General features: G+C 51.7%; 7 protein-coding genes across 7 annotated transcripts; 3 read left to right on the forward strand and 4 right to left on the reverse strand.

Moving 5' to 3' along the window:
• Positions 1-1,394: 1,394 nt before the first annotated feature.
• Positions 1,395-5,489, reverse strand: A1O1_03715 (uncharacterized protein; the record flags this gene model as incomplete). Its single annotated transcript, XM_007724616.1, has 1 exon — positions 1,395-5,489. One exon carries the CDS (start codon positions 5,487-5,489, stop codon positions 1,395-1,397), a length of 4,095 nt encoding a protein of 1,364 aa, XP_007722806.1.
• Positions 5,490-6,044: 555 nt separating this feature from the next.
• A1O1_03716 (uncharacterized protein) lies at positions 6,045-6,714 on the forward strand (the record flags this gene model as incomplete). Its single annotated transcript, XM_007724617.1, has 2 exons — positions 6,045-6,229; positions 6,294-6,714. 2 exons carry the CDS (start codon positions 6,045-6,047, stop codon positions 6,712-6,714), a joined length of 606 nt encoding a protein of 201 aa, XP_007722807.1.
• A 193-nt stretch (positions 6,715-6,907) lies between these two features.
• On the reverse strand, positions 6,908-9,156 carry A1O1_03717 (uncharacterized protein; the record flags this gene model as incomplete). Its single annotated transcript, XM_007724618.1, has 2 exons — positions 6,908-9,077; positions 9,128-9,156. The coding sequence occupies 2 exons, from the start codon at positions 9,154-9,156 to the stop codon at positions 6,908-6,910; spliced, it is 2,199 nt and encodes a 732-aa protein (XP_007722808.1).
• A 768-nt stretch (positions 9,157-9,924) lies between these two features.
• On the reverse strand, positions 9,925-11,298 carry A1O1_03718 (N-acetylglucosamine-6-phosphate deacetylase; the record flags this gene model as incomplete). The annotated part of the gene is made up of 1 exon (XM_007724619.1): positions 9,925-11,298. The coding sequence occupies one exon, from the start codon at positions 11,296-11,298 to the stop codon at positions 9,925-9,927; it is 1,374 nt and encodes a 457-aa protein (XP_007722809.1).
• A 1,739-nt stretch (positions 11,299-13,037) lies between these two features.
• On the forward strand, positions 13,038-14,642 carry A1O1_03719 (uncharacterized protein; the record flags this gene model as incomplete). The annotated part of the gene is made up of 2 exons (XM_007724620.1): positions 13,038-14,254; positions 14,312-14,642. The coding sequence occupies 2 exons, from the start codon at positions 13,038-13,040 to the stop codon at positions 14,640-14,642; spliced, it is 1,548 nt and encodes a 515-aa protein (XP_007722810.1).
• Positions 14,643-16,766: 2,124 nt separating this feature from the next.
• On the reverse strand, positions 16,767-17,783 carry A1O1_03720 (uncharacterized protein; the record flags this gene model as incomplete). The annotated part of the gene is made up of 1 exon (XM_007724621.1): positions 16,767-17,783. One exon carries the CDS (start codon positions 17,781-17,783, stop codon positions 16,767-16,769), a length of 1,017 nt encoding a protein of 338 aa, XP_007722811.1.
• A 1,644-nt stretch (positions 17,784-19,427) lies between these two features.
• On the forward strand, positions 19,428-21,491 carry A1O1_03721 (uncharacterized protein; the record flags this gene model as incomplete). Its single annotated transcript, XM_007724622.1, has 3 exons — positions 19,428-19,670; positions 19,721-20,207; positions 20,260-21,491. 3 exons carry the CDS (start codon positions 19,428-19,430, stop codon positions 21,489-21,491), a joined length of 1,962 nt encoding a protein of 653 aa, XP_007722812.1.
• Positions 21,492-21,547: the final 56 nt, after the last annotated feature.

Genomic DNA, 21,547 nt, shown 5'->3' on the forward strand with positions numbered 1-21,547 from the left:
AGGAACAGATAATCCTCAAAGGCTCGGAAGAAACAAAACATTGCAAGACTGGACAAAACAGATATAACAAAAGTAGACCCAGACTTACACAGCATAACAGGAACATGGACGATGAAGAAGATGAGATAGACGATATCAAGCTTCCTAGTCGACAGAGGACGCCGTAGAGCTTGACGTTGTGAGTTGACACTATGCTGGTGAGACGCCATTTCGATCCGATCGAGTAACGAACCCTTGGACCTGAGTCAGGCGTGAAGATGAGCGAGTGTGAGGCCTTGTGTCGGATGTTGGGTTGAGAAGAGGCGGAAGTTGGAGAAGAGCCAGATGTCTGTCTGAGATAGATGTTGAATGGATGGAGAATTAAAGCAATCCATATACAGATAGATATATATACCAACAACCCCACGGTATTTGTTATACTCATTCTATCACTTTTTGATCATACTTCGGCAACACTTCCACTTCCACTTCCATTTCCATTTCCACGTCTCTCAACATCAATGCTTGCACCCGCAATACGCCAGTTTGTTCCAGTACCCATACGTCCAGATATATTACCATGTCGTAAGGAGATGTTCCATAACAATCAATGTCAACACGGCAAACTACTCATCGTCTTCAACTTGAAACTGACATTGCGGAAGCTGAAGCTTATACAACAGACTTCCCTAGTTGGAACTAACAGTCTGAGAATGAAGGATGATCATTTCTAAGTCTAAGAGAGCTACAGATCTGTTCTTGTAGCCCTCTGGAGATGTTCTAGAACTATCTCCATATATCAAAGAAACAACCCACGAACAAAGGAGAGCAAACACCCTTTTGTGAGTGAGGTGGCCGCCTGCATTATGCCCTTGAATCCGACTCCTCCATCCAGTATCCGGTCAGTAAGTGGTCTCATTGATCTTTGGGTATCAGGATCAGTATCACTCTCAACTACCTACCTAGTATTCTACACAAGACCACGAGACTGCTCGCTTTTGCTCTCTCTCATTCGTATTGGTATTTCCAAAGGCCAAATGCCCCAAACCACGAATCCTCGCCGGACGTGGTTGATTTCGCTCCCCTGCTCCTACGACTCTTGCTTGACCTTTACAAGACAACCCATGTGTGCATGCCCTTCCTCCTACTCATTCAAAGCTATCAGATGAACGGGACCGCTCGGCTTTTCCAGACCACTCCCTGACCTAACTTGTGACCGTCAAGATTGATCAGGTTGTTTTGTGTGTGAATCGGCCTTCCATTCGCTAAATGCAGCAATGCCAGCAACGATATGCCTAGCACAGAACAGAACAGCACATCACCGCACGCCTAACTGGCTTCACACTCGGTCTCCTTTCTAGTCTGCAGTTTTTTCTCTTTTCTCCTTCCACCCAAATCCAACCAACCCAACCAATTCAACTCAAAAGTTGGCCTATCTTCTCAACAACGGCACGACAAACCTGCACCATCTCATCGTCTAATCCCGCCGGCTTACTCTGCTGTAGAAGAGCTTGAATGGTCTCGTCGACGCGCGCCGCTCCAGCTTCACTGCCAAAGATGACTGTCCCGGCTCTCATGGAGTCATGGAACCATTTGCCGACCACATACACCAGCTCGGAAGCAATGTATTTTCGGTTCGAGCCGATGAACGGCGCGTCGCCAGAGAAAAACATCGTCTCCAAAACCTCAAAAAGCCGCTCATAAGAAACCTCCAGGTCCAGGAAGATGTCCACCACCCAATGGTCGGGGGCGACGGTGCGTTGATGCTCGAACGAATATTTCTCAAGGATCGGGAGCAGGATATGCACGGGAAACGTGGTCTCCGAAGTGCGGAGCTTACTTCCCAAACTTCTGACCTCTTCGGCGATAGCTTCGAACGGTTGGATCTGGCCGTCCTCCGTCGTCTTGTCATGCACCGATTGCAGCAGCTGTTGCCACGTCTGTTTGATTTGCGAGGCATCCCGATGGTCGGCGACCTGATAGATCATCAAGCAGAGATCGTAGTAGCCGGCGTTATCGGCGTAGTTGTTGAATAGAGTGTTGATGTCCAGAATTGCCCCGTTGACCTGGTCAAGCACCTCTTTCCGGCGTTCCGCTCCCAGTCGCGGGTCGTCTCGGAGACGTTGGAGGATCTCGTCTTGGATGGTGGCAATATCCAGCAGATCCGAAATCTCCTGCAGCAACTGCTGCTTGGTCTTGCGGTTGCCCCCTTGGCTATATGTCGATGCGTTGGCTCTAGCTCTGCTCAGGTACTCGATTCTCTTCTCCAATGTCAAGGGAAACGGACTGCGAGCAAGTTGCAGCTGGATCTTGGCTGCCTCGGAGAATTGGCTTGTCTGCCCATAATACTTCCACAACAGGTCCGCATACGTGATGTCCTCGGATGATTTTCGTTGCAGATAAGTCACGATGAATGCAGACTCGGTCGCCAGAAGCCGGTCATACCATCCTTGCTGGACATACCAGTCATACAGATTTGTCAGGAATGCCTCGTCTTTTGACCGGCTAATCACGTCGTAAGCTTCATTCCTTCGCGTGACAGCAACGGTAGGGCGACCGTCAATGAAACCAGGACTCTGTTCGGTGCTTCGATCGACGGCAGCGATCACGCCATGGATGAGATCGTAGCATTGACTCCGAACGTCGAATTTTCTTTTTCGGGCATCTGGTTCAGGTCGTCCGTCGGCCATCCAAGACAGAGCCTCGTTAGCCTTGTCTTTCTCGTGAGCCACCTTGAGAGCCAGTTGAATGGCGCCAGCAAAGAACTGCAGCTCTGTGTATTGCTTCACCGCTGACTCCAGGTAGTCACTCGGGAGATTGTCGGCCACTTGCTCAAACAACCTTAAACTCTCATTCAGCAAGTTGCGCGACAACTCAGCATTGGCTCCAGCTTCTGCGGCTCGCTTCAATTGCTCTTGTGCTTTGAAGATGACCACATCTTCAGCACTGCAGAAGCTGCCGCATTTCCGTCGCAGAGCCTCGGCCACCGTCTCGACATTGGAGCCCTTAGCAATATTGCGATTAACAATGGCCTTGACCAGCTCCTTGGCGAGTTCATAACCTTTTCTCGTGGTGAAGAGTTCCTCAAAAGTCAGCTGCAACATCTGAGGCCGAGATGCCTCTGGAAGAAGCGGGATGATCTCAGCCACCTTTTCCTCGAAAAGCACCAGGATGAAAGAGAGACCTTCGATCGTGTCTGAGGTAAACTTGACCAGGGAGTGAAGAGCTCGGTGCTCCCCCTTAAGGGCAATCTCATCATCCTTGGTGCTGGTGCTTGACAGGTCATCGGGACCACTGAGCCCCTTGATGAAACTTTTGTTGGTCTTGAAAAACCGTTGCAGTGCGGACAAAGACTCTTGGACGTCCCTCAATTTCTGTATCGGTACCGCAGGACTGATCTGGTATCCCGTAGGAGTGGTTAACCCAACGGCGATCACATTCCTCCACGTCGATCTCAGCAGACGTGAGAGGTACAGCGCAATGGCTGCATGTCGAGGAGATGGACGCACTGCGTCAATCAAGGGCACAGATTTATCCGTAATGGAATTCTGGTTGATGCTTGGTTTTCCACCATATTCGATGAATGTCTTTCGAGCAAGCTCGAGAACCTCGGGATCATTCACCCGCATTGCATGCGCATCTTTGGTCACCTCAACCCCCTGGCCGCAGGCAACCGCCAACGCGGTTGCAAGAGTCTCGGTTCTTCCATAAGCGCGGATCAGGTTGTTTACTTCGGTCTGAAAGCCTTCCGTGCCACCACCTTGACGACTGAGCGCGGCGAAAATGTCAACCAACCGACGCCGCTTCAGGATATGGACCCCGGTATTCGTCAGGATTGCGATTTCTGGAATCGGCTTGTCAAATTGCACAGCCAGGTCGTTACCAAAGCCAGCGGGTGTTGAAGTTGGGCCAGAGTAAGGAACAGCCAGACCAATATCTTCGGCGCGACTGCCCAATGATAACCACATGGCGGATTCGCTGGTACGACTGGGTTGGCCGGGCTCGGCAGGTCTCGACAGTCTTCCAGCATCAGGCGCCGAGATGAACAGCTGATCCGTAGGCAAACTGGCATCTCGCGCGGTGAAGCAAAGGAAGAAACCCGGCGGATATCTTGCGGCGAGCCGAGTCATCGTTAGGGTTCGGATAGGTTGATGAACGTTGGAGGTCGGCTCCGACCCCTGGGATATGGAAGACGTGCCGCCGGTCGCGTTCATCGGAGGAACCTTGACGTGTTGAGCCTGCATGCTGATCGGGGCACCCGACTTGGTCGTCGACCAGTAACCAGAGCTGGTTGCACTGAGATATATTCGATATCCCGTGGCCGTCGTTGCCATAAGATGATACCTTGACGCCTCTGAGGCGGGTATGGCTGATATGGATACAATCTTGACCCGAACATTGAGGGACTCACTTTGTGTGATGATATGGCCAATGTTGGCATAGATCTCAGTTGCTGGCTTGGTAATAAGTAGCGGCAATCCACCACCTGGCTTGACGTGGAAGACACGGATGTTGGAAGAAGATGACAGCGTGTATAACAGATCTCGGCTGTCGTCCACTACAATCTGCTCCACGTACTCTTTGGGGCCACCAGCCAAGCTGCTGAAAGTCAGAGCCAACGATTTTGCCGGTCCACTGGTGTGGCAGATCTTCGAACAGCGACTTGAGAACCATCGATCTTCTTGCTGGTAAGTGAGTTCATAGATTTCGTTCTCTGTCCGCCCACCGAAGAAGATCCTCCCCGTCTTTTCTGAGCAGGCTATGACACTGATATCAAGACCCTTGACCGAAACAGACATGCCGGTCTGAAACAGACACAAGGCACCAGACGCGCCCGGACTGGGGTCTATCCCCAAGCCCAGAAGAGAGATGTCCGTAGTCGTCGCCAGAACAATTATGTGCTTGATGTTGGGAAGGAAGACACCTGGCCGTGGCACTCCCAATTTGACCGCAAGGATACAGTGAGGCTGTCCTTCGAATCCAAGTAGCTCAGGTTTTGACGAAGTGTAATCCCACATATACAATGCGTTGTCAATCGCTATCCAAGCATGCCTCAGTTCTGCAAACAGTCCCATGCTCGTGGAAAGCTGCGCGTTGTTGTACTGCTCGAATATCTCGTCTGGAATCTTGTGAACCCCTGCCTTCTGAAAAGGTGCCCATGTTGCAGAGGACTGTATGTCGTAGTCGGCCGAATAGCCCTGCGAGAGATAACCGTCGACATCTGGGAATCGAGTCTCGTTCACCAGAGCCTCGTTTATTGTGCGCGATGCTCTTTCCAAAGGTTCCAGAGATTCAGGCCTTCGAACAGAGGTTTGTGCCTGAGTGTCGTTTGGTCTGGGGGTAGTCATGCTATTCGAAAGGGAGGATTGAGGGACCAAGGCAGCCCTGTGTAATGGAGTTCTTGGAGATTGAAACGAAGGAGCTGGTATCCCAGGCCGTGTCGCAGGAGTTTGAGGCCATATTCCCGGTACAGGCCGTGCTGGCGTCTGTTGAACAGCAGAGGAGGCCATGTCGCGTTGCAGCGCCGGGTGAAACTAGTAGGAAAACCACATCAACGACGGTAACCGCTGAAAGCGGCGACAGGAGGATCTTGCAGTCTACCGGTGGGTGAGAGAGGACAAGTATTGATTGGCAGACAATCTGAATTGAGGGTAGAGGGCGTCCTTTTTGTTTTTGAGCGTGCAAATGAACTGGTCTGTTCTTCAACACCAAAGTGAAGTAAATGCAACGAGCTCCGCACAACGCGCTCTACAATTCAAGTTACTACTAACCACTGCAGTTAGTACCTAGTGAGGTATGTACTACTACCATTTACGTTAGTTGCAATGCACTACGCGCCAAGTTGTGCTATTATTGGTCAGAGCTTGACCACGATCTAAAGCGGCATCAAGTACTAGTAAGTACTATGATGAGCGCAGCCATTTTAGACCAGGAACATCTCGCATTATAGACTCAAAAGATCTCCAACTTGAACCCCGTGAATCCTGAATACCAAACTTTTTGTCTTCTTTTGCTTGTTTGACTGTCTTTTGCTCGCCGGGTTCTCCACTCGTTGTCACGGTAAGATGGCAACAGCACCAATGGCCAGGACACTTTTCGTCGGCGAGCGAAACATCTGCGCCCGATGTCTGCGTAGAGGTGCAGCTCAAGGCTTAAGGTGGAATTCATCCTCATCTACGGCTCCCTCTGCTCTCTTTTCGAAAATAAAGGGGGACCTTAAAGCCGCCATGCGCGCAAAAGACACTGCTCGGTAAGTGACAGATCAGTTACAGCGCGGAACTCTCCCGGGCATAACGGTGCTGAGTGATGGGCAGTTTGAGCGTCCTGCGCGGCACGATATCCGAGATCAATCAAGCGGCCAGTGGTACCAACCCTATAAAGACCGACATGCAAATCCTCGCTCTGCTACGGAAGCGTAAAGCGGCGTCAGAGGCAGCCGCCAAAGAGGCACAGGAAGCTGGCAGACCTGAGTTGGTGGAGAAACAAGAGAAGGAAGTGGCGGTGGTTGATGAGCTGGTGGGCGCGGTGAATATAATGGGCGCCTCGGAGATGAGGACTATCGTGAGATCTACCATCCAGGCGCTAAAGGGGACAGCACCAGGGGAGTTGAAGCTCGGCGTGGTCCTCAAGGAATTGCTGAAGCCGGACGGGCAATTGGCGGACCAGCTGCTAGACAAGAAAGTCCTGGCGGAACTGGTAAAAGAAGAACTCACAAGCAAACAGGACCGTCCTTGACCCTTGGATTCGATCATGCCTTCATATGGACAGCTCACGATCCCTGGGTCTTGCTGTTTTATTATTTTGTATCAACATGGGTTGAGATGGGTGTATAAAAGGGGTCTGGTCCACTCCAACATGATAAAAGTGTCTTGCGCTGGGCCATTATGGTTCCTGTGGTATTCAAACCGACTTTACTGCCACTGTCGCTTCACTGTTCGAGGTGCGCCGAGCCCATGCGCAACGCGCTCGGCCTTCTACGCCTCTCCTGCCGACAGAACGCAGATCCATCTCGGCCTTGACGATCGACCAGCTTCGGTAACCCGACGAACTTGTTGATCCAGTTGATGACGACGAGATGCCAGACAAGACTGTTTTCAGGTTTCAACACCCAATGGTTCTCGTCCGGGAAGCTGAGGAAGCGACTTTCTATGTTCTTCATCTGCAGGACATTGAACGCGGACAAGCCCTCGGCAATGGTCAGTCGGTAGTCGAGTTCATTGTGGATCACCAGCATAGGAGTCTCCCAGTACTTGGTGAAGCGACTTGGATCCCACTTGTCGTAGATTTCCTGTCTCTCCCAGAGTGGTCCGCCTAGGTCATGAACCGGAAAGTATTGTTCTTCCGAGGCCAGTTGCCCGGTCATGCTGAAGACGCCATCATGGCAGACAAGGGCTTTGAACTTGCGGCCTAACTCATGTCCTTGGAACCAGTTCATCATGTAGCCGCCGTAGCTCGCACCCAGGGCAACAGCCCGAGACGTATCCACGAACTCGAGCTGCGATTCGATGAAGGCGAACCCTTTGACGAGGTCCTCGTACGGCAGACCACCCCACTGGTTGCGGATTCCGTCAGTGAAGCTTTGCCCATATCCAGTCGACCCAGTCGGATTGGGGCAAATCACCACGTATCCTTGCTCGGCGAAGACGGCAGGATTCCAACGAGTCGACCACTGGTCATTCCAGGCGCCCTGAGGACCTCCATGGATCAGATAAGCGAGAGGATATTTGTGATCGGCTCGAAAGAATGAGGGCTTCATCATCCAAGCATGGACCGGGTGCTCATTGGCCCCTTCCCACCACACTGTCGAAACCTGCTCTGGTGAAAGACCAAACATCGAGCCATTACGGCTGAGGGATGAGATCACCGCAGTCTCCGCCACACCCGAAGGATCGACGATTGTATAGACACTGTTGTCGACAAGACTGTTGCTCGAGACAAGGAGAAGGTTGGGCTTGGTCGGCAATGGCGCCACATCGATGATATATCCACTCTTGGTCAACTGGCGAGGGCGCCAGTCTGGTCCAGGAGCCTCCAGTTCTAGATCGAGGGCGAAGAGGCATCCCCTCCCCACATCTTCGGCTTCGATAAGCAGAACCGTTCCATCGGCAGACCACTTCAAAGCGGAAGGGGATCTGTCCCAGCCACCTTTGGTATCACTGGACCGCATCAGCTCCCTTGCTGAGGGCTCGGCCTGATCAAGAGCATGAACAAGGACAATCCGATTCTTGTCGCTTTCATAGCCGTCGGTCATCATATGAAGATATGCCAAAGATTCGCCACCGGGGGAGAAAACGGGGGATGAGGCAGCGCCGAGGAGTCCCGGGATGCGGATCCTGCGGAAGATGGGTGGGCTCATGTCCAAAATGTCTTTTTGGGGGATGAAATAGCAGTGACATCTGGTATGCGTGGCAGGATCGAGGTCTGGATCCTTGGCCACAATAGTCAGTCCAGTCGGTCCAATATCGAAGTGGTCGGTCCCTCCAAAAGGTGGGATCGGGCACTCCAGCTTGGTCTCTCGTAGAGCATTCTTGAAGCCAAGCAGACTATATCGCCCCTGTCGCGAAGTGACCATAGGCTGAGCTTTTTGCAACAATGCTGTGAACACGCTGTTGCGCTGGTCAGTGACATACGTGTCCCAATGTCGAACGAAGAGGGAATCGTATAGGCGCGCGGAGCTGTGCGGCTTCTGGACGTCTTTGGGATTATAAAGGCTTCCATCTGGATTGACCCGTCCGGCAACAGCAATCGCCACCTTGCCAGGTTCGATGACGAAGAGCTTGAGGTTTGAGACTGTGCCTGCCACGGTGCCGGCGGTGTAGCACTTCCCTGGAAGAGTGGCATCGCTAATGACGAAGCTCGTGTTTCCATTTTCACATTCCTTCAGCCAGACTACCTCATGACCGGAACCAGTCCATCGCGGCTCCGTGGCTTTGGCGTCTTTGCTGATTGTGACTGACTGGCCCGTAGCCAGATCTATGACACATATTTCACTGGCTCGGGAGTGTGTGTCGAAAGAATAGGACGACTGCGTGTATAGCGCGAGCTTTCCATCAGGACTGGGAAGAGCTGCAGACCTCCTCGGAGCACTTAAGAGGACCCTGCCAGGGTGAACTCGTGTCAATATCAACAAGATGAGCGGTGGGCTTACTCTGGGGCATAATTCTTCCGAACGGTCATGACTGGAATGGGAGAGACGACTTCGAGCTGAGTGAGATTCAGCGCGCAAGTATCGACGCTCCTCTGCTGCACACCCAGAATGCCAGTGAAGAAGTCCCACCTGGTTTTATGATCATCAAAGAGCCAGCAGAATGTGATTGAGTCTGACTCAAGGCTCCGGGGGGCGAAGGCTACATTCAATAAGGACGCGGGGGAAAATACCTACAGGCGTCTAGACCAATTATGAGCTCGTGCTCTGGCACGTGATATGCCTTTGTAGAACACTGCCAGAGCTCTGCTTTGTCGACGAGAATCTGGAAAATTGTTGAAAGCCAGGTGGCAAGCAACTCGACTCACAAGGCTCTGATCGCGAAATGTTCACGGGAGAGCGAATTGTGGCAGAAGAGACACAGCGGGTGAAATAGGAATCTTCGGGTCTGAATCCCAGCAGATCCGAAAATGTGTTCGTCCGGCATATTCGAGGGTCACGGGACTGACGAACATGTACTCGATGTATAGGGAGAATACAAACACAAACACAAACACTACAGACACACTCGAAAAGACATGAGTACAACATCCAGCGTAGTATCATCATATCGTACATCATACATTGGTCTCAAGGTCTCCTTGTCATGCAACCATATCATCCATGAGACTGAGCTCATCAGGTATAACTCTATGAGGTATCATCACTGACCATCCCAAACACCCGCTTGACAATATAACAGCCCCCGTCAATGTCACAACGCCCGCAACCAAAGCCACTTTTCCTTGTGCCGTCTCGGATCATACCACTTGAACTCCAAACTTCCAAACTTGATGCACCGACAAGTCTCCATCCGGCGCTTCATCAAGGATCACAAGATCCGCATCCATGCCGACCTCAAGTCTTCCTTTGCTCTTTTCGACATCCTTGCCCAACATCTTCGCTGGCGTGCTCGTCACGCATTCCAGTGCCTTGGCCAACCCACAGCCTGTGAACCGCATGAAGTTGTTGACGCAGTCGATCAGATCGACGACACTGCCGGCAATGCGTCCGTTGCTTTCCAGCTTCAGAACCTTGCCCTCTTTGACGAAACGGTCCTCTCCCCGCCAATCATACACCCCGTCGGGGCATCCGGCAAACTTTTGGGCATCTGTCACCAGGATAGCGCCCTGCGGATGAGCCGAGTAAGCAATTTTCAACGCTTGTGGAGATAGATGTACGCCATCAGCAATGAGCCCGTAGAAAGGCTGCACACATCGAGCCTCCTTCTCCAGGTCTGCGGCAGATGTGCTGATGCTCAAGCTAGAGCGGGGTGTGGACCGTCTCGAAGACCTGGGCGAGCCCCGAGGGGAGGTCGATGCGCTGCCCGGGCGACTATGCTTCGGTGTCGCGACAGGCGTAGATGGAGCCGATTGACCTAGCAGCCCAAAGATACCGGGCTCTCTGTGCCCAAAGGGACGCATGGCATTGAACAAATGTGTAACCATCGAGGCTCCGGCAGCGATAGCAGATTGTGCCTGCTCAAATGTGGCATCCGAGTGACCTATGGACACAACTATGCCTCGGGACACAAATTCGGGAATTAGAGACATCATTTTGCCAACCTCGGGTGCAGCTGTGATGTAGCGGATGTTCCGGAGATTCGAGGCACCGTAGCACTCTTCAATATCGGACCATGAATGAGCCTCACGTAAAACGTCAGGGTTGTGAATTCCATTCCGTACTGGCGAGAGGAAAGGTCCTTCAACATGCGCACCCAGACTCTCGCATCCTTTGCCAGGATCTCGATCCTTCCCAGAGGGACCCAGATGAGGCAATACAGAATGATATGATTCTGGCCTGGTGCTGATCACGGTGGCAACATAAGAGGTAAGTCCGGTCTTTATCATTTGCCGATGTGTATGTGCCAACTTTGGTGCGTATTCTGCGTCAGGCATAGAGAAGTCGAAGTTGTAACAGCCATTTATCTGCACATCGATGAACCCTGGAGATATTATCCTTCCGTCGAGATCAACAACCTTGTCTGGAGTTAGGTGAGAGGAGTAAAAAGCCGACTGTGGACTGATGATTTGTCCTGTTTCGGAGGAGATCCAAAGATCTCCGGGGACGATTTGACCATTCTTCAGCAGGTAACCGTTGGTAAATTTGGTCACCAACTTTCCTGGCGAAGCCATGTTGACCCGAGCTTATCAACCAGGCTGGATGATAATAAGACCTGAAGGAAATATGAAGAACGACTGCTTGTAGGTTAGCCCTACAAGAATGGAGGAAATGATCCGATAAAGAGAGAAGCTATGAATGATATGATAAGAGAAAGTTGTAGACCAACAAGATTGTCACGTCATTTGCTTTGGGATTGTAGGGCGCTTTCACAGATTCTACTGGCCATCGAGGTCCGAAAAAGGCTCTTGACGGAATTGGGCGCGGTAGTAGAGATGAAGGCCTGGCTGAGGGCTGAGGCAACGTTGAATGACAGCTGCGAATCGGATAATAGCGCGACACACTCATGTTGCACGGTGGCAGCACGTTCTGCCTTCGACCGCGATAACATGAGGTGGGTTTGTGGAGGTTTCAGGCATCTTTCTCAGGACATGATGAGATGCTGCTACTCAAGAGCTTCCTGGACCAGATGTCCACGTTAAGTCGAAGCACTCACCGAGGCGAGAGGCACGTACAGAGCTCGAGAGGTTCAGTGATGGCGGCCGAGGATGTGGATGTCGGTGGATGTGGATGCAACGATAGCAGACAGAAAGATCAGGACTGGGTGTCATTCCTAGTCGTCGTAGATGATTGCTTGTTCGGTCAATGCAGTGAGTGAGTGAGATGAGATGAGACGTTGTTCAAGTTGCAGATGAGAAGTTGAGGTGGTACTCTGTATAGTATGCAAGGCGCAGGTGGCAGTTTGTGTGGTGGCAGAGATTGTACTCTGTCTGTAGCTGGTTGTAGGGTCGCAGTGATGAAGCCTCCAGTGTGAGAATCGCATGTAACCCTGAGGCGGAGAAAATACTACTCTCTTATCAGGTCACGTGTCGCTGCCTGCGCTCCATCTGCCAACTCCAACGCCGAATGCAAGATGCGAATCACCGTTTGTATGGTTGCACACTTGCTATCTTCAATAGTACCATGCTTCACTTCATCCAACCACCCTCTCACTCCACACTGGACACTTCCACCCTGTCTTCTTGTCCCCGGCCCTGCAGTCAACCTCCGGACATGGCCAAACATACAGCGAGATCCTATCCGGATCCCTGAACGAACCCAAAGGGGACATCAACTTCTGTCCTTGAACCACAGTCACTCTCTCTCTCTCGACTCCCTCCACCACCGCCCAGAGTACTACTCTCTAATCAACGTCTGGTCCAGAGGCTTTGGAGTATCAGCCGTGCAGCCGACCAAACAGGGCTGTAACATAGTGGTTGGATTGTCAAGTGTGTCGCCGCTATCAAACCCCCTTCTCAATCAAATGCTGCTGTCGCTGTATCGGTATGCTACGATGTCACTGCTGTATCTCTTGTCTCGCAACCATCTGCTGATACTGATGGTAACCATTGACTAGCCCGACACGACGCGACTTGAGTTGTCTATCACCAGGCCTCTGAGTCCATCCTACCTTCTGCGTGACCACAAAGTACTTCAATATCTTCCCTCCCCGTCCTTCATCCTCCAGTTGCTCCAGAGCGCACACGACATTCGAGGCTCCGCGACCACAGTCACACCAAACCCTACTAGGACTTTGCCCCGAGGTAGACCCCCGGGCTCCAAAGTATCTCCACCCGTCACCGCTTCACCAAACAAACCCCGAGCCTTACTGCGACTCCAACCTCTCGCCGGAGACTGGACTCACTGTTTCCTGTTCACCTTCATCTTCTTCACAGCTTAACTCCTTTTCTCCCTCCCACTTTGGCCTTGCAAGATGTCTGAGGGCATAGACGAGAAGATGGCGGCTACATCTGCTGGCTCGGCACATACCGACACAGCGCCAGGAGAGGTGGCTCGAGAAGATGTCATGCCTCTGGGCAAACCTTGGATGTACAAGTCGTTCAAACTTGGCTTCATCAAGATTCCTCCATATGCCAGCCCCGAGTTCCAGATCGTCTTCGTCGCGCTGGTGTGCTTCTTATGCCCGGGTATGTTCAACGCGGTCAATGGTCTCGGAGCCGGTGGATTGGTCGACGCCCATGATATCAATAACGCCAACACTGCTCTCTACTCGACCTTCGCAGGAGTCGGGTTCTTCGCTGGCAGTATCGCCAACAGAATCGGTCTCCGCCTGACTCTAGGTTTCGGAGGGTTTGGATACTGTCTCTACATTGCCTCGATCCTGTCATACAACCACAATCAAAATGCCGGCTTTCTCATCTTCGCAGGTGCTCTGCTCGGTGTTTGCGCCGGTCTGCTGTGGACCGCGCAAGGCGCCATTATGTTGTCTTACCCTCCGGAAAGGTCCAAGGGTCGATACATCGCCGTCTTCTGGATGATCTTCAACCTCGGAGCCGTTATTGGCGGCTTGGTGCCTCTCGGACAGAACATCCACTCCACGAGCAATTCGGTCACTGATGGTACTTACATTGCCTTCATCGTCCTCATGGCTGTTGGATTTGTCCTGGCAGGGTTCTTGTGCAACCCGCTCCTTGTCAAGCGATCAGATGGATCCCGCATCATCTTGATGAAAAACCCAACTTGGAAGTCTGAGCTTACGGGTCTTTTTCAGACCTTCATTACCGACTGGTACATTGTGTTCCTGTTCCCCATGTTCTTCGCCAGCAATTGGTTCTACACCTACCACTTTCAAGACGTCAACCTGGCCAGGTTCAACATCCGCACCCGTGCCCTCAACAGTGTGTTGTACTACCTTTGCCAGATCGTCGGAGCCTGGATTTTCGGCTATGCTCTGGATACTACGTACTTCCGTCGAAGCACACGCGCCAAGATGGCGGTGGGGGCCTTGTTTGTGCTCACCTTTGTCATCTGGGGCGGTGGTTACGACTTCCAGACACAGTACACCCGTGAGATGGTTTCCGCTCCCGACTATGTCAAGATGGACTGGACCGATTCGGGTTATATTGGACCGATGTTCCTCTACATGTTCTACGGAATGTATGATTCGGTCTGGCAGACCACTTCTTATTGGTAAGCAGCCGTGTCTTTGACCACCGTGCTTTCGGACCCCTACTAACTCCTACTTAGGCTCATGGGCTCCTTGACGAACAACGGGCGCAAACTCGCCAACTTCAGCGGCTTCTACAAAAGTATCCAATCTGCTGGTGGCGCCATCGCCCCGGTCCTGGACTCGAACCACGTCGCCTACATGACCCAATTTGCTGTTAACTGGGGCCTGCTTGCGGGCTCTCTTGTCATCGCTTCACCTGTCATTTGGCTCAAGGTGAAAGACACGACTGATGTCGAGCACGACTTGAAATTCAGTGACGAGACCTTGGCCGATATTGCCCCTCAAGGTGCAATTGTCGGTGCCGAAGGAATGATGAGCGAGAAGGTCGAGGCCGGGGTCGTTCGCTAGATGTGGTGGAGAACAGTCGGGAACACGATGGCTTGTGGACATAAACTTGGTCTTGTGTGGGAGTTGCTGTCGCCCGTTTCCATTTCCGGCACTGCTCGGACGCCGGGAACGGTGATGGGTTGATCAGGTCTTGACCGATGGAGCCGGGATATCGGTGGCAGGCGCATTGCGAGATACGACACTTGTCTGCCGTCTCGAGCGTGCGATGTGGATAGAATTGATGCTGTTTCTCTCCTTGACCAGATCCGAATCTATCTCTCCCTGTCCCGATCACCCTTCAGGCTCCGTCTTCCATCCGCCCTAGATAATCAGGCTACGTTGTGATAGGGTCGACATCCCGCCAATCCCCGTAAAGCTTGAGCCTCGTTTCCACAGGCACACCTGTCTTTCAGGGAATGAGCGGTGCACTCCGAGTCCACCACAAAGTTGAAGTTGAAGGGTGTCACGTGCCTGGCCTAGCCCCCTTATAAGACGGCACAAGGCTGACATATCAGGGGGTGGAAAGTATACGACGCGGTGTGGGGACTCAAAGTAGTACTTCAACCACCACTTACTACTATGACTCTCCGCATTTTTCTAGGGACGGAAAAGTGACTGCACAGAAATGACCGAGGGATTTTTTCGATTCATGATGAAAATGAGTTGTTCTTCTGGAAGCTTTGCCTGCTCCACGATATCGACTCCTGGGTCCTATCACACCTGGCCAAGGACTCTGAGTGGCGCATTGTTTGTGTCTTCGGGCTTGGGAACGGCGATTTTGGCGGTTTCCACGATTTGGAAGAGTGTCTCGTGATCAGTGGTGATGATGAGATCTTCGTCGGATTGAAGAGACATTGTGACGGTGAGTGGTTGTTGAATTGCGCTTCTTAGAGCCTTTTGTCTATCAGCAAATAGAGATCGAAGGTGCAGGCGATGAAGGACTTACTTGTTGCACGACGGGTCTTCACGGCAAAGGATCTTGTGGCTTTCAGTGATGGATCCTTCTTAGGAGAAGTAGAATACACGATGAAGAATAGCCTGATAGGTAGGGAAGGTAAGGAGGAACTTGATACGAATCTTCGCGTTGAGGCTGAGGTGAAAGTAAGTGGTGAAAACAACGGACTTCGTTAAGTGATGATCTGCCGCACTTTCATGTGCGACTATTAACACAAAGGTCAGGCAGAATGACTGAAGTGTTATTGAAGCACTCCTAGGTGGATGGGTTGTTATTTATAACGTGAACTTGGACAGTATCAAGCTTGTTCTCACCTGGAGACCGCCCTGGCAGCAGCGACAACATTGGACATGTACAGAGTCCTCCATGCTTTTACATACTTCATTGGCATGGTCGTCACCTCTTGGACGTTTGTCAATCATCGAAATCTTTCTTCGCTTCGCCCAGCTTGACAACAAGGGCCGTGGCCAAAGCCTTGAAGTTGTATCCTCCCACTGATACTCTGACCGTACTTGAAAGCCGCTCAGCATGCGAAAGCTACTCCCCCACTGACCAGCAATAAGACGGACTGGTCACACTGAATCTGGGTAGAGGCTAGGCTGGCTAGGCTGGCGCAGAAGACACAACGCAAAGCCCACAATGTAGTGGTAGAAACTATCATGGAAGGAGACGAAAAGCTGTAAGCAAGATCACCAAGGGGCAACCAAATTGTTGCGAAACACGGGAATATGATGAAGTGGATTTGAAAAAGACGCCTCATGCATAACGCGGATCGGTGGAGGGAAAGAATCCTTATAGGGATGGTATAGATGCCTCGGGAAGTAACGGACAAACATCTCTCAAATGACCCTTGCCGTTGACAAACACCAGAACCTGTGGACAGACAGTCGTAGGACCAGGTACCTAGGGGAACCTGTTGTTTGGCATCTCACAATCCATGTGGCAATGATGATGTATGATAGGAGTCTTACACGGGCGACGGTGTCATCGCCCGTCACTCCTCGAATGCTCCAGGTCCCAGGTCAACAAGGGCTCAGGAACGAACATAACGAACAGGCCCTTGTCGTTTCACCGCATACATCGTTTTATGAGGCTGCACCAGGCTTGTCCATTGCTCTCATGGCTCAATTCGCAGGTCGTGTAGATAGAACGTACAGCCCTGTAGTCGAAGTAAGCTCTCGGCCACCAAATCAGACATCTATTATGGAACCGAACTCACCATAGTCTTGCTCGGGTGTCCTCCATCCCTTGAGTTCGGCGAGGTCTGCACCTTGCCACAACTGTCGTCGCTCTTCGCTGTCGTATTTATGGCTGGAAACCACAAAGATCTTCTCCCCTGCCTTCAAGTAACGACCTTGGAACTCAACATCTCTCCTTGGGACAAGATACTGTTCGTGTCTGCCGAAGTTGTCGTTCCACTCTCCACGCCTCTCCCATTCCTCCTGACGAAATATATCCTTGCCGAGAATGCGATTTGCAGAATCTAGTACATTTCTGATGAATTGGTCGTTTCGATTTCCTGAGTCGTTGTATGCATGCCATACCTTGTCGCCATTCTTACAACCATCCAAGCCGATGATGAGCACAGGCTCGCTTCTGGATGTCCCATGGTTCAGAGCATCGACAAAACCGGTCAGGAAGTCGGCGGCTTCGGGGCGGGTAAAGCTTCCAAGAGTCGAGCCCAATGAGAGGACAGCTCTGGGCCTGGAAGCGTTTTCTGGCCTCTGTAACCACTTCAATCCGTCGTCATATGTGCCGAGGAGGCCGTGCCATTTTACATGTTTGAAAGTGCCTGGACATACAGATTGAAGTGTTCGCTCCAGTTCTGAACGGGAAAGATCCAGGGCGTAATAGTCAACAGGCTTGTTGAGGTCGTCCAGCGCCTGGAGCAGGATCTTGATCTTTCGAAGACATCCACTGCCCAATTCAACAATGACAGAGTTGGCTTCGATCTTCTGTGCTATTTCGTGACTGTGCTGCTGAAGAAGCTCGATTTCGCAATTGGTAGGGTAGTACTCGTCTATATATGTGATGGCTTCGAAGCGTTTCAATCCCTGTTCATCCCAGAGCAGGAGGGAGGAGAAGCTGGGGGGCTGTGCTTTCAACGACTCCTCCGTGTCTTTGGACAATGATGTCTTCTCGGCGTCTGATTGGATGTCAATAACATCGACCGCTGGCAGCTCGCCCCTTTCGTCATATGAGCCCATGATATCTAGAAGAGTAGGTGAGAGGGGGAGCGATGTTGTGAGAAGATGTTGCGAGGGCACGTGAATGGATGCGACTCGTAAGCTAATATCTATCAATCCGAGGTATCTGATACTTACGCTGCGATTGGGGAAATGAAGATGATATACTTCTGGAAGAACTTCAGGGAAGATTTGTACAACCCAGGTTCGGGCGACTGTGGAAGACGCCATACTTGTCGTGGTTCCTGTGTAACCATATTGCCCTAGCCACCTACCTATAGGCAAGTGGCTTGCGATCACGACCTTCCGGGACGACCAGTCGGTGCAAGGGAAGTCGGTCCGTCCAACCACAGCACAATGTGACCCTGGATTCTTCATATTTGCAGGCCAGGCTGGCCCGGGCGCGGAAATTCCTCCCGCAAGGCTTCACATCTGCCGGACAATAATGCTTCCAATGTCAGGGGCACGGCTACCTACCTGAAGTAGGCGCTGACATGACGACATGGTTTCAATTCGGATTACGGTGTTTTTAGCTGTAATTGATCAATAATGTAGTAGGGCAGGGCGGGATCAGCTTCTTATGTGAATCATCAGTGAAAACGAAGGATATTGTGCCCCGATAGGTGCCTGAGCCTTATGAAGCCGCTTCAACTATTAAACAGGGATGAAGACGAGAAGGACGAGGGCGACAAATAACGTGGAAGAGATGGCACGTCTGGGGAAAAGCGGCAGTCAGGGGAAATTGAGTGCAAACGGGGAAGTGGGGCCGGAGGTGAGGTCACGTGGGCGCCAGGCACCAGCGCCTGCCAAGATCGATGACGTGCAGTCTCAACTTGAACGCCTGTCCACCCCAGACATTTCAAGTTGTGCTCTTCTCTCTCGCCTACCACCAACCACCATCTACTTGAGTGAGATCCTAGTCCAATGCTTCTAGTCAGGAACTGGATATTGACGTGTCACGACTACAGCACGCTACCTAGTGATGCAGCATATGTTTGATATACCGAGGTGAGTTCACGACTTCAAGCTGTACGACTGTTTGTCCACGAGCCATTGGGACTGGCCGTATCTAGCGGACAGCCACAGCATCAAGAAATGGGCCCGTCCACGGAGCAAGGACCCGACGGCTGTTTGCATAACAGAGATGAGATCATGCATTTTGGTGACCCTGTCATCCAGAGACATCATCACAAAGATCATGACCCCCGAAAATGGCAAGCGACCTGGCATTGGACTCAATCCGGGCACGAACCCAGGTACATTCTAGCTCAGACAAGTTAAACCCACAACAGATCGTGGTGCCTTCAGATCCCAATCCTTATTATTGATCTAGATGCCCAGGGTCTTCACCACAAACCATCTGTCCGAGGGTTAAGAACTATCATAAGTACAAGCCTTATTATTAAGCCGCCGGTTGGTGGAGAGACGCCCGGTTTCACTTGCTGACACCAGATATGCGAGTCTCTTCATCAATCTAGTGACGTGCACAAGCCTCAAATCCCCAGTCACCAATAACTCAGAAGCTCAAAAGGCGTAGTTCAAGCTACATGCACCATTCCAGGAAGACCGTCGAAACTCTGCAGTACTCGACACCGATCACGCCCTATCCTAGTCTGCCCAGAGACAAGACTCTGAGTACATTCAAAGGTATTCCTCAGGACAATTATGGAAGGCAAAACATCCTATAGTGACTTGGTCATTATTGGGGCTGGTCCTGCCGGCCTGATGGCAGCCGCCTGGGCGAGTCGGCAAGGTATCAACGCACGAATCATAGACGACAATGCTGAGAGGGTCCAAAAAGGCCGGGCTGACGGGTTGCATGTTCGGACAATGGAAATCCTGGACAGCTTTGGTTTGGCAACTTCGATCGAGGAGAAAGCCTATACCCTGCGAGAGATTTGTGCCTGGGTAATGACATCTCCTCGCCTAGCAGGAGTCTTCAACTGACAATTTGCGAGAACCCTGACGCTGAAAATGATGATAGGATTCGACGCACTCAGCGTGTCTTATCCCGAGAAGAAGAACTAGGTCGTTACCATCAACTAGGGATACATCAAGGGTTTATAGAGCAGAAGTTCAACGACTTACTGGAAGCTGAAGGTCGGCTTTCCGTCGAGCGGAACATAAAGACAGTATCCCTGGATCTAGACAAGGCCAGCTCGACCAACCAGAATGCATATCCAGCCACTCTTCGCATTCGCCGTCCAGACGAGGCTTGCAATAGAGAAACACCAAATGGGAATGGTACGAATCTTTCCAACTCGCTTGAATCTCAGCTAAAAGGATCAGCCAACATCTGGCACGAAGAAATCATCAAAGCCAAGTACCTTCTCGGTACGGACGGCGCTCACAGCTGGACCAGACGACAGGTTGGACTGAGCATGACCGGCGACAGAACTGAGAAGCATTTCGGAGTCATTGACATCATTCCCCTTTCAGACTTCCGTAAGGCTGAGACCACCATCTGTCGCGGTGCAGAGATGCTGACGACTGACAGCTGATATACGAATTTCATGTTCTATACATTCAGCGAACCATGGCAGCGTCATGACATTCCCTAGAGAAGGTCGACTCGTGAGATTCTACGTCCAACTAGCCGAAACCGAAGGAGAAGAGTTCGACAAGACGAAGATCACTCCCGACATGATTGTGCAAAGAGCGTCACAAATCCTCAGCCCATACAAGCTTGATTACGACTACTGCGACTGGTGGTCGGTATACATGGTCGGGCAGCAATACGCGTCCACCTTCGACAAACATAACCGAATCTTCCTGGCGGGAGACGCTGTCCATACGCATTCGCCTTCAATGGGCGCCGGCATGAACGTGTCGATGCAAGACACATACAACCTGGGATGGAAACTGGGTCAAGTCATTAAGGGCATTGCACAACCACACATCCTGGGCACATATACTGCCGAAAGACGCGCCGTGGCGGCTGAATTGATGGAGATGGATCAGAGGATGAGCAAGTTCTACTGTGAAGGACCGACATCAGATGCACACGACTACAGCAAATTCCGCGATGAATTCCGCACCTTTCTCAGCGGTGTTGGTGTGGAATACGGTCCCAACATCTTGGTTCCGCCAGTCCGTGATGACAAGGAGGGTGCGATCGCCGAACCGAGAAATGGCTCCTACGAGACAGACCAGTCCAAGCTGTACTCGGAACAGTCACTAGCCACCAAGATCATTGTCGGCCAGCGTCTGCCATCGCACCAGGTGATGAATCATGCCGAAGCCAACATTGTGCACGTGCATTCTGTGCTCAAGTCCGACGGCCGTTGGCGGGTCCTGCTTCTGGCGGGAGATATCGGCCAGCCGCACCAAATGGCTCGCTTGAAAACCGTCTGTGATTATCTGGCCAGTCCGTCGTCTTTTGTGCACATCTACACACCCGACGGCGGGAAGATTGATTCTGTTATTGAAGTATTGACCATCCACGCCGCGTCTCGTCCGGAGGTCGAGTTCTCAAGCCTACCCGAGATCCTGAGGCCTTTTGATCCCAAGCTCGGGTATGACTATTGGAAGTGTTTTGCCAACAACAATCACGGTGAGGAAGGACGGTTCAGTGACGCATATGAAGAATGGGGTGTGGATAAAAACAGAGGGTGCATCGTTGTCGTCAGACCAGATCAGCACGTCTCTTACCTCTGCGAACTTGAGGAGATTGAGCAGGTCACCCAGTATTTCAGCCAGATTTTGGTGCGGCAGAAACTGGACAATTAGCCAGTCTGTCTATCGAGGCTCCTTGGAAAACTGGTTGAAGGCCTGATTGGGAGTGT

This window comes from Capronia coronata (assembly GCF_000585585.1).
Source record: "Capronia coronata CBS 617.96 chromosome Unknown acBCG-supercont1.3, whole genome shotgun sequence".
NCBI classification, from domain to species: Eukaryota; Fungi; Ascomycota; class Eurotiomycetes; order Chaetothyriales; family Herpotrichiellaceae; genus Capronia; species Capronia coronata.